Consider the following 12,404-nt stretch of genomic DNA (forward strand, 5'->3'; position numbering starts at 1 on the left):
AAGTTCTTTCAAATCTTGTTTGTCTGTGCCCTACCGGGAGTTTAAAAGTAATTTATACATGAAAAAGAAAATCAATGTATGTATGCATTTTGTGTTTTTGTGAAGTCCTGTACAAACGAGTCCACATTCTTCTATGACTTTGATTTTGTGGAACACTCCTGAGCAAAAACACCTCTATGTTAATTTGCCTTTTTAAAAAGCAACTGAACTAAACTTACAATTTTTTTTTCAGATGACCTAATTTGAATGAAAAGTAACTCTTTCTTGAGTAGTAGAAGTTTTGGATGGTATTACACAATTTACGGTGGATAACATTTTCCAGGTCATTGGAACTTGGCATAACTCATGGAGTACTAAAATTGTCCAATAGATCCCAAAGGACATCTTTAAATATATATAACTATTTCAAAAACACTTTTGGGCTGGCGTTAATTGACACCTTTTGATTTTACTTGCATATATAACATACTTTCACCACCCCTCATCATCCAATGGTCTGTTGTCAGTCACATTTATCTTCCACTCACTGCAGCGTACAGGATGGAGCAGTGCGTCAGCCCACTTCAGTCATTGGCTAACTTCACTGTGAATGATGGCATGTTGCTCTTTTATATAGAGTAGATCCACACAAAATAGTTCCCATAAGTACCTTGAAAAACTGTGTTAAAGTGTGCTGTGAAGAAAAATATTTTAGCTTTTAGACTTTTTTTTTTTTTTTTTTTTTTTTTTTTACTTTGGCAAAGTCCGCCAGCACCTCAAAAATATAGTTTTAGGAAAACCATGACAAAACAAGCATTAACGAAGCCAGAAGGTTGGAAGTAAATGCAAGGGATCCTGCCTCTGCCAATGCATGTTCCTTTAAGAGGCCTTAACTATGAAATTAGGGTTCCACCTGTGTACATCTGTAAGCAAGTAATTGCCCACAATGCCGTGCGGTCATTCAGCTACCTCAGCTTTTTCCGGTTCGTTGTGAGAAGATACCAGAACATTTGTGCTTTGTCAAGTAGTCCCTGTTCCCCAGCACCCTTTTTTTGAGGGTGAGTCAGGCATGAATCTAGGTGTCAGTTAAGGCATGCTACCCTTGAGGGCTGTGCGACTACAGGGGCATGCTACCCCGCCCCCTGAGTAGAAAGACAATTACCCCAATTGGGGAACAGGGATCCTACATTGAGGTGAGTGATTCAACTCTCCTTGCATGCGACAAGACACTAAAATAGTGAGTGTACAGCACACTGGAGCAATTAACATCATTATGTCCTGGAGGAAGCACTGGACCAGATCGGCCATAGAATAGGGGCTGAAACTTGTCGATGATCATTTTAGGGTCCTAGCACCATTATATCCTAGGAACCCCACCACCGGATAATTCCTTTTAACCCATACCCTCTCAGTCCACTAATAGAGGGACACCTTGGTCTGACTGAGGTATTCTTAGCTTTCGCTTGTGCTGTGCTTGTGAAATCTTTGGTTAAATAAAAAAAAGAAAAATATTGTGCTCCTGACCCATTTACTTCTATGTCTCATTCCTTTTCAGTCTCCTGCCCTTCTATTCTGTTTATCGTCTTCATATTTTTATCTTTCTTTAATGAACAGTTGCATTACAAACGGATACACTCACAGGCACAGAGAGATTACGTGATTTGCCCAGAATCACAGTATATTGAGCCTCCCGCCGAGACTCCAACCCGGTTCCCCAGCTTCGAGGTCGGCTGTGGTGTAAAACAGCCAGTCTGCAGATAAGCGTGATTGTCTGTAAAACGGACTCTCTTCTGAATGTCACCCACCAACCTTGTTATAATTACACAGTAAGCAACATATATAGTAGAAGCAGCATTTACAGTAGGAGCCGCCTGCTGAATGAATATTCAGCATATGAACATTGACAAAGCCTATAGATTTTGTATAGGCGAAACCTATTGGCTTTGCCAATGCTTGTTTTTCATTTATAGTCTCCCCAGTGGAAATAAATAATATCAAAAGAGCTCCCTGGATGTTTGAAGCCATTCTGTCTTTTAGGGGCCATGGTGAAAACAGTGATGAAGCATGCCACTATTAGTGTGTGTCAGGGTCATACTAAAAAAAGAAAGTGATTCCCCTTGATTCATTAAACTCTGACCGGGTTCCCACGTGGGATAGGATTTTCTCTTGTAGGACAAAGGATACTCCATTTGAAGTTACATTACCTACTTAGGGAGAGTGTATCCCTTGGGCCTTTATTTTCCCACACGGTCTCCCCCTCCCTCCTGATAGGCGGGGCCCTATCTGGACCCCTTCCCCATTTTCTTGTAAGAATGGGCTTGTGAATCTCCTTTTTCCATCAGCCGAAACTGTTTTTCAAACCTCATTATGGTAGGTTTCTGCAAGCCATGACCAACTATCTCCCCACAAGTTACGGCATCACTCTGAAAGCATGGTAGAAATATGAACTCTATTTTATGTAACATTTTTTTAAATCTGCTTCTTTCAGCATTTGTTTTTATATTTGCACCACTGATAAGAATGACTTTGTCTTGAAGCGTGTTGACTGTGCACCAGGCATTTGAATCTTCTATCTTTTCTTCTGCCAGCCCGAAAACCATGACCTGTATCTTCATTGTAGAGCCTCGCCTGGCCCTCCCAAAGCAGAGATAGGAAAATCGGTTCCAGTTTAAATTAGGGCTGACAGTAGGTGAATCTTGGAATCCCAGGGCAGAGGGCACTTCCGCTCCTTTGATGGAACTGTTTCCAGTCCCTCTCAAGTCCGGATAGAGCCAGCTCAGCCTCTTTGAATCCTGCTTGGAGCCCGGCTATTCCCTCAGATTTGTACACCTGTGATAACTGCCCTATCTCTCTGTTAGGGCTAATTATTAGGACTTATATCGCGCAGCGAATCATCCCAGGAGGGATCTCTCGGCGCTTTTGGTGGCACAGTGCTAGCGGCAAAGACAGGGAATACGGCTTCAGAAGAGCCAAGTCTTTAAGAGCTTCATGAATTGTTCCAGACTGGGGCAGGTGCGCAGCTCCTCCGGCAACCGATTCCAGTGGAGAGGGGCCAGATGCGTGAATGCACATCCTCCCGTTTTGGTTTTCCTGATTTTACATGGGAGAAGCAGATTCCGGTTGCTGGATCTTAGTGAGCGAGCAGGTGTATAGGCAATTATTTTCCTCCTTTAATATAGCGGACATGTCCCCTGCTGTGCTCTAAACCCCATCACTAGTAGCTTAAACATTGCTCTCTTCCTCACAGGCAGTCAGTGCAGCTATTGCAAGAGAGGGCGGGAGGGGGTACGCCTTGGTGTATTAAGGACCAGTTGTGCCGCTGTATTTTGCACTACTTGTAGTCTCGCTGCAAGGTCCTCCCTGAGTCCTACTAGAAGCGCATTGCCATAGTCAAGTCTCCTGACTAGTAGGGCCTGTACTAAGGTCTTTCTGTCCTTCACAGGGATCCATGGGAACATTTTCCCCAGCATCCTTATGACACCAAAGCAGGTTCCAGATACTGATTTCACATGCTCCTCCAGCGAGAGCTTGTTGTCGATCAGTATACCCAGGTTCCGTGCCTGTATCGTTGGGTTAGGAGCCTCCCCCAGTTCTGCTGGCCACCAGTCCGAGGACCATATCTCCGTGGCCTTCCTGAACAGGAGGATCTCCGTTTTATTGGAGTTTAACTGCAAAAAGTTCTCGCTTATCCAGGTGGCGATTTGCAACATAAGGGCCTTAAACTTAGCTCTCGTCTCCACTGGGTCCATCTCGATGGGGACCATCACCTGCGTGTCATCCGCATACAAGATAGTCTCAAAGCCACAGGATCGAATAATGGTGGCCAGCGGGGCCACATAGATGTTAAATAAAGTGGGGCTTAAGATTGAGCCCTGCGGGACACCCTTGTCTTTTGCCGTGGTCTGGGAGACAAATGTGTCTAATTGGACCCATTGAGTTCTGTTGTTAAGGAAGTTCTGCAGCCACAAGTAAGTCCCCTATCATGGCCCCAATCCCACTCCGCATGTTAACAAACCTTAGTGACTGTCATTGCACCTGACTCTAAGGTTATAACTCTTTTGGTTGCCGGCGCAGGTCCATAAAGGAAACAAATGGCACCTTGACATGTGCAACTACTTTTTCGTGGCTTTAGGCACCATGAGCCTAGATCTCACAGAGCTCCTTGTGATCATTTTTTCCCTCTCTCCATTGTGGCTTTTTCTTGTTATGTCTACTCTAAAATCATTGATTTTAAACCCACTTTTCCCTTTTGCAGAGCGATATCTGTGACAGCCCCTCACTGATTCGGTTTCTGATTCCCTGATACTGATCAGAAAGCAAGCGGGTACAGCCTATGTGCCCTTTATGAAATTACAAGCCATACCCAAATGGGAGACCACCCTTTTTAAGGTTTCACACATAAGCATATAAATAAAAGTAAAAATCCAACTGTCACAAATAGTTTTTCCAACTCTCCTTATCAATGGCACCGTTAACTACGATATAATGCTAATAGAGAGAGTACGCCTCACATCCCAGCACCCAACACAGACTGCCTTGCATGAATGCTGATACGGCCTCACCACTCGCTCCTTAGAAATATCACCAATTCTGGGACTGTACGGGAGGCTATAGACCATGATGTTATTGGGCCTCCTGTCAAGGTGTAAAATGTATGTGATATATCTTTTTATGTAAGTGCCACCAATACTGATGTGATGTACTTAATTAAAGAAAATGCCAATAAAAATAATTTCATAAAAATCAATGGCACCGTTAAAAAAATAAATAGAAAAAAACACTTAAGCACCCACTTGGGCTCTCTTGTAAGGGTTTTGTCATTACTACGCATTGGATGGTAGGTCCAGAGTGGATGTATGTTTAAAAACAACTTTTTAGATAGGCTGTATATCTGCTTTCCTTTACTCTCCCCTCTGCTGCCAAAACTCTGCATTTCTGGCTTCAGCAAAATGTAAATATGAATCTGGAGGAGGGGAGACTGCTCATAGAAGTAACATGTGTGCGTAGCCTTGCATAGGACAGCGATACGAACTCGAGTGCATGTGTTTGGGTGGACCTGACGCACACTGAGCGCCTGTGCGCCCAGGTCTCTGATAACTCTTTTTTGTTATGCACGAATGTGGTCTGGTGTTTTTGTGTGTGGGGCATCCCATAGTTTGGGATTAAGGGTGCACGAGTAATCTTTGCTTGCATGTGTATTTGTTGTGTGTGTTTCATTTTAGTAATCTGTAGCTCACAAGCAGATGCAGATTTTTGTGCTTCCAGTAAAGTGGTGGCTGAGATGCGGATTCATTTGTTCCTTTCTAAGTTCCATTGAACAGTGTGACAAAATTTCCAAAGTGCTTCTTTATTTCGCTTTTCTTGAATCCAGAAATGTGTGTACTCGAAATTCCATAACCTTTCTGAGAGAGATCACTGCCTGTATTCTGGCGTTATATGCAACTATCTGGCAATGGAGCATTATGAGGCGAAGGATCATGTAAATAACTGAGTTCTCCTTTGGAGAGGAGAGTAACCTTGCTTGAAGAATGATTTCCATTGTTGTAGTGTACTGGGTGGCCTGCAAGTAAACAGTCTGGATTCTTCACAGGGAAGTGCCTGTTCTTGTCTGGATTAAGCGACGAACAGTTGACTCACACTGATGATCACACTTTACCAGAGAAGTTTGGAATTGGATTCACAAACATGGTGGAAAGAACGACCCCAGGAAGCAAAGATCTCTCGAGGTAGCTTAAGCCCAGCCTCTTGTAAGAGCTCAAATTAAGATGCCATTTTGTGTGTGTCCTTAAATTCTCCATTGTCATTTTGCAGCAAAGAGTTCCGGGAAGGAGGAAGAATTCTCCTACAAAAACTTCAGAAGTATAAACCCAGAATAGCGGTTTTTAATGGAAAATGTGAGTGCCTAACTGTCTCGTCTATACAAACGTCACCTTCCCCATAAGGCTTCTCATGAAAACATTCTTCTTTACTGCAGGTATTTATGAAATGTTTAGTAAAGAGGTCTTTGGAATAAAAATCAAACAGTTTGACTTTGGACTCCAGCCTCACAAAGTACCTGACACTGAAACCGTAAGTACTGGTTGGAAGTAAGGATTTCACTGTTGTGTGGTTGCACTGCTGTGTTTGCTGCGGGAGGTGTTTGGGGGCAGAGGGGCTGCTGAGTTTGAGCAGGGAGAGTAGATCATTGACATCTACTTAAAAAAAAATCAGTACATTCCTGCTTTTAATGTGCAATTCTTTGTCTTCACAAACCAGTGCACATTTTCTTTGGCTCCACAGTGGCAATGTACTGTGTAATTTTTTTTAATTGCTTGTGTGTAACTCAGTCCTCCCAGAGAGAGCTTTGCCGTGTATGCACAGCGCTTTTTTTTATTGGCTCGCTACCAAGATGGCTTTTGAATCTGGAAGCTGCATAGGTTTTATCCTCCACACATTCTCTCTAATACATTGCACCATCCTCCAAACCATGATGATCATTATTTTTCTGATACTTTATATATTCAAATTGTATTATTTTAAAGACAATCAGTTGCAGCACGTGACACACTGCCAGCATAGTAAATGTGTATCCACCGAACGGTGCAGGCCAGGTAAATCCAGAGGTGCATTAGCATAAACCATGAGGTGCCCATCATTTCCCCCACACTTTCGTGTTTCTGAGGACAACCCCTGAGAGATAGTTGTTCTTGTTTACTGCGCCGGACCATGTCTGCTCCGCACCTGGGCAAGGATGGAGGGGACAGGGAGTTCCAATATTTCACTATGTCCCTTTTGGCGAGCACCTTTTCGATCCCTATGAGGGTACGATATCCTCGGGTTTCCCCAGAACCCTATATGATACCCAACAGTGCAACATGTGGAGATGAGTCCACTGGCTCCCCAAGCACTTGTGAGAAAGACACAAACACATTTTGCCAATACTGAATAATGTGAAGGACTTCCCATATCACATGGAAAAAAATGTGTCCGTTCTTCGGGGCAACGATAACAGGGAGGCACGGTCAACTTGTTGGCCCGCCACAGTCATGGGGGCATGATGTAGGTAATTTGGAGGTAGTTAAGTTTGATAAGCCAAAGTCTCGAGAGGTAACTAACACCAATGGGGACATACAAACGCCTCTCCAATCACTTGTCCAATGTTCCTAGTGTGCCCTTAAAGTCACAAAGAGGTCTGGAGAATTAGTCACAAGGATCTAGTAGATCCAGGATATACATCCTTTCCCTATGGGTCCTTAATGGCTTGTGTTTTGAGTCGAATATATCCTTAAGGGCTTCCCAATGGGAGTGTAGAGAAGAAGTCATTGTAAATAAAGGTAGAATTCAAATTTATGTAAGAGTATTTAGTTTGAAGGTCATGGGAGGATTTTAGATAGGTCCCCTGCCGAACATCTCCCACCGTGGGGATGCCAATGAGATCCCACCTAACAAATCCCATGAGGGCAAGTCTTTTCATAGGGGTCTTAGCAAACAATTTCTGAAACCAGGCATGGGATGCAGATAGAGGAATATTTTGGAGGCGGTACAGTGCTATTATTTTAAACAGGAGTACCCTGCCAGTCAAGGGGGAGTTTGATCCATGTAGTAAGATCTACAGTCAACCTGTTATTAAAGGTTTTAAGTGTTAGGCTCCAAGTTAGATTAAGTTCTACAGCTATGTGAATTCCCAGGTAAAGAGTCCGCATTTGAAACAAACTGGGGCAGTGAGAGAAAGGGCCAGGAAAGAAATAAGAGAACATCATCTGCATAGAGCTCAATCATGTCCTCCGCTTCCACACCCAAATTGAATCTCCAAATCTGGGGGTGGCATTGGATCCATACCGCTTAGGGTTCTGTAGCTCAGGCAAAAAGAAGGGGGATAACAGACAAACCTGCTGGTGACGTGACCAATCGCAAAAGTTGAAGAGAAGGTGCTGTTGACTCAAACTTGGGCATGCAGATGCGAGTATAGAATCCGGACGTGCGACCTAAACCCAGGCCCAAACCTTATTTTCGTTAGTTCTCCCTCAAGGAAAGCCCAGTCAATCGAGTCGGAGGTCTTCTTCAAATCTATGAGCATTAAGGTGCCTTTTAGGTCAGGTAGACGTGCAAGGGCTATTTGGACTCTACGGATACAATGTCTAGTGTTGGTGATGTGTCATAAAATCGCACTGGTCTGAGTGGACCAAATTCAGTAGTATTTTTAGGAGTATTTTTAGGAGTCTATTTCCCCAGGCCTTCATGTAAATGTTTATTTTTGTATTGATAGGGTCACTCGTGTCTGTTGGCGGCGTGTGGCTGGTGCTGACGCTGCCTCTCCCAGCTGCATTTCTCTTCGGGTGCCGGGCTTGGTAACGCCCCCTGACCACGCACGGAAGCGCGCCAGGAGGCGCTTAAAGACGGTGTCGGACCCTTCACTGGTGGGTCACTCGTGTCTGTTGGCGGCGTGTGGCTGGTGCTGACGCTGCCTCTCCCAGCTGCATTTCTCTTCGGGTGCCGGGCTTGGTAACGCCCCCTGACCACGCACGGAAGCGCGCCAGGAGGCGCTTAAAGACGGTGTCGGACCCTTCACTGGTGGGTCACTCGTGTCTGTTGGCGGCGTGTGGCTGGTGCTGACGCTGCCTCTCCCAGCTGCATTTCTCTTCGGGTGCCGGGCTTGGTAACGCCCCCTGACCACGCACGGAAGCGCGCCAGGAGGCGCTTAAAGACGGTGTCGGACCCTTCACTGGTGGGTCACTCGTGTCTGTTGGCGGCGTGTGGCTGGTGCTGACGCTGCCTCTCCCAGCTGCATTTCTCTTCGGGTGCCGGGCTTGGTAACGCCCCCTGACCACGCACGGAAGCGCGCCAGGAGGCGCTTAAAGACGGTGTCGGACCCTTCACTGGTGGGTCACTCGTGTCTGTTGGCGGCGTGTGGCTGGTGCTGACGCTGCCTCTCCCAGCTGCATTTCTCTTCGGGTGCCGGGCTTGGTAACGCCCCCTGACCACGCACGGAAGCGCGCCAGGAGGCGCTTAAAGACGGTGTCGGACCCTTCACTGGTGGGTCACTCGTGTCTGTTGGCGGCGTGTGGCTGGTGCTGACGCTGCCTCTCCCAGCTGCATTTCTCTTCGGGTGCCGGGCTTGGTAACGCCCCCTGACCACGCACGGAAGCGCGCCAGGAGGCGCTTAAAGACGGTGTCGGACCCTTCACTGGTGGGTCACTCGTGTCTGTTGGCGGCGTGTGGCTGGTGCTGACGCTGCCTCTCCCAGCTGCATTTCTCTTCGGGTGCCGGGCTTGGTAACGCCCCCTGACCACGCACGGAAGCGCGCCAGGAGGCGCTTAAAGACGGTGTCGGACCCTTCACTGGTGGGTCACTCGTGTCTGTTGGCGGCGTGTGGCTGGTGCTGACGCTGCCTCTCCCAGCTGCATTTCTCTTCGGGTGCCGGGCTTGGTAACGCCCCCTGACCACGCACGGAAGCGCGCCAGGAGGCGCTTAAAGACGGTGTCGGACCCTTCACTGGTGGGTCACTCGTGTCTGTTGGCGGCGTGTGGCTGGTGCTGACGCTGCCTCTCCCAGCTGCATTTCTCTTCGGGTGCCGGGCTTGGTAACGCCCCCTGACCACGCACGGAAGCGCGCCAGGAGGCGCTTAAAGACGGTGTCGGACCCTTCACTGGTGGGTCACTCGTGTCTGTTGGCGGCGTGTGGCTGGTGCTGACGCTGCCTCTCCCAGCTGCATTTCTCTTCGGGTGCCGGGCTTGGTAACGCCCCCTGACCACGCACGGAAGCGCGCCAGGAGGCGCTTAAAGACGGTGTCGGACCCTTCACTGGTGGGTCACTCGTGTCTGTTGGCGGCGTGTGGCTGGTGCTGACGCTGCCTCTCCCAGCTGCATTTCTCTTCGGGTGCCGGGCTTGGTAACGCCCCCTGACCATGCACGGAAGCGCGCCAGGAGGCGCTTAAAGACGGTGTCGGATCCTCCTCCCGCGAGGACGCGCGCGGGACGCGCCGGGCTGAGCCCGGGCAGAGGGCGGGCCGTCTGTGGCCGTCAGAGGCCAGAGGAGGCTGGGCTGGGCCACCCCCCTAAGGTGCTGCGACTCTGATACCGGGACTCAGTGTGAAGGTATTGTAACCTATACTAGCGGCAGGTCTGTGGCATCCTGTTGTATGTGGAGGACGGGAGGGGCTCCATCCTCCCTGTGTTATTGAGTGGCACCAACTGGTTTAGGCCACTGTGAACTGAGGGGAAAGTGAACGAAGTGGCAGGGGAAATAACTGTCTACCCTTATTAATCTGTAACAGTGTGGAATTAGAGAACCCCATGTCAAAAACCAAACCCTCCTCAACTAAATCAACCATGGACAATTATTTGGTAAAGATGGTTGATAAAATAAATAAAGAGCGGAGAAAATCATTGGGGCGGGGGGAGGTAATCGACCCTATTCTTGTAGATACCAACCCTATTTCCCACTTAACTGATATAGGCAATGTTAATGCCAACCATGAGCTTAGTGATCATGATCGGATTTATGATGCGGCAGATCTTAGTGTGCCTGCCTCTGCTGATGACACTAACATAGTTGACCCATCTCCTGAGGATTTAACATGTATTGGGGACTCTTTAACTGCTGTCCCAGCGGCTACCACATCACAAAGAACACTACGTTCTAGTCGGTCACATAACAAGGCATACAACAAGACCGTGCATTCTAGGAGGGGGGGGGGGAGAACATTAACATCTACTAAAAGAACTGATCCCTTGGCCGTAAACCCTACCCAAACCCCTCCCGCTGTGATGGATAGTAACCCGGTCGTTATTGAAAGTAGTCAGTTGGATCTTTTAATTAGCATGATCGATGCCAAGTTTGATTTACTAATCAAACCTTTAATGAATAAATTAGACATGGCAATTATCGAGATGGCTAGGCTGGGAGGTTTGTTAGAATCTCATCTCAAAGCAAGTACTGGAGCTGAAGCAATCACCAAAAGCCCAGTAAACAGCCGTGCTTCTCAACAGACCTCTGAGCCAGCTGACCTAGTGGCCAATCCCCCTAAGACGTCACAAAGCATGCAAGTTAATGAAAGTAGAGATTCCACTAATTTTCTGCCGATTCCGGATCAACTAGTATCGTCAAATCTCCCCGAACTTGGTGTAAAAAACTTAGGTACTTCAAGGCCTGATCTGCCCCCAGCCTGCGCCCCGTTTGTGGCGGTCCTTACTAATGTGCCACAAGTCAAAGAAACTGGCCGTAATTTTAGCGAAACACACGTTTCTTTGAAAAATAAAACTGTGGACTGGCTGCGTCGAGAATGCGGCTTTCCAGTAGCCTTGGCCAAGGATATCATAAGTACTAGAAGAGTTGATTGGATCGGGAGCTCGCGTAAGACCTGTGGGGGTGATTGTATTATAGTTAATTTTCGTAACCCGCACCTTGCTTCCACAGCTCTGTTAAGAGCGCAATCCTCTCTCTCATTGGAAAAAGGGATATCCCTTCGGCCTCTAGGATATTTTTACAGGCATCATAACATCCGTCCAAATACCGCACATACTGGGGTGAGGGAAAGAGATAAGTATGTTCTCCCTGGTCCTATCTTTACCACGGTAAATAGATATGAAGCATTGAGTGGATTGGATGGGAACGATTGACTGGGGATAGATTTGTCTGAGTCAACTATTGTGGCTAATATTACTGGAGACAAGGGAGAGACTGAAGCAACGAGGGTCCCAGACCCAGTGAATGTCAGTGGGACTGTTATTGCCGTTGGAAATTTTGCTCACCGTGAAGACGAGAACTGTGTCCCTCTGTTGAATGACCAGCCCTGCAGTCACATCCCTTCTGACCCCACGAGCCATCCTTCCCGCCCTAGATCTTGGAGCCAGAGTGCCTGTCTGATCGCTAGCTGGAACATTGCTGGACATTCCTCCAAGACCACTTGCCCAGGATGGGTTGAATTTATTAACAGTTTTAACATTTTATGTTTCCAGGAAACCTGGTGTGTTGATCCAATCAATTACAATGGTTTTGTCTCTTATAACCTACCAGCTGAGGCCTCAACATCGGGTAGAGCCAAGGGTGGCCTATTGGTTATGGTTGCTGTTGATATACCTGTCAAAGTAAAAAAACATGTGTTGGTTGGAACACATTCTCAGATCTTATGGCTTCAACAGGAGCATGACAGGAATATGCTTTTAATTAATTTTTATAATAATGTCTTTGACAATTCAAGGTACCAGGTTGTACTTGCTTTAGAATCCGCTATGGAAAATATAGTGACTAAGTCTGATATTGTTTTTGATATCATTTGGGTGGGAGACTTCAATACAATGGTGTGTCCTTTTGCCACCCAAAAGGTATGTGGTTTTACTGATTGTTGGGGGGATGGGGTTTCCCATTTCCCTCACAACGTATATGGTAACTCTCTGAACAAAATTTTAATGACATATGATATGGAAATACTGGCTAACCAGACTAAT

The 12,404-nt window shown here is 46.9% G+C and overlaps 1 protein-coding gene across 1 annotated transcript in view; it reads left to right on the forward strand.

Annotated features, from left to right (window-relative positions):
• The window catches only part of TDG (thymine DNA glycosylase), a 139,335-nt gene that overhangs the window by 74,847 nt on the left and 52,084 nt on the right, over nucleotides 1-12,404 (forward strand). Inside the window, 3 exon segments of the mRNA XM_085653250.1 lie at nucleotides 5,570-5,705; nucleotides 5,791-5,873; nucleotides 5,954-6,048. Coding sequence (XP_085509376.1) covers nucleotides 5,570-5,705; nucleotides 5,791-5,873; nucleotides 5,954-6,048 — 314 coding nt within the window.

The sequence above is a fragment of the Triturus cristatus genome, chromosome 4_1, assembly GCF_964204655.1.
Source record: "Triturus cristatus chromosome 4_1, aTriCri1.1, whole genome shotgun sequence".
NCBI lineage: Eukaryota > Metazoa > Chordata > Amphibia > Caudata > Salamandridae > Triturus > Triturus cristatus.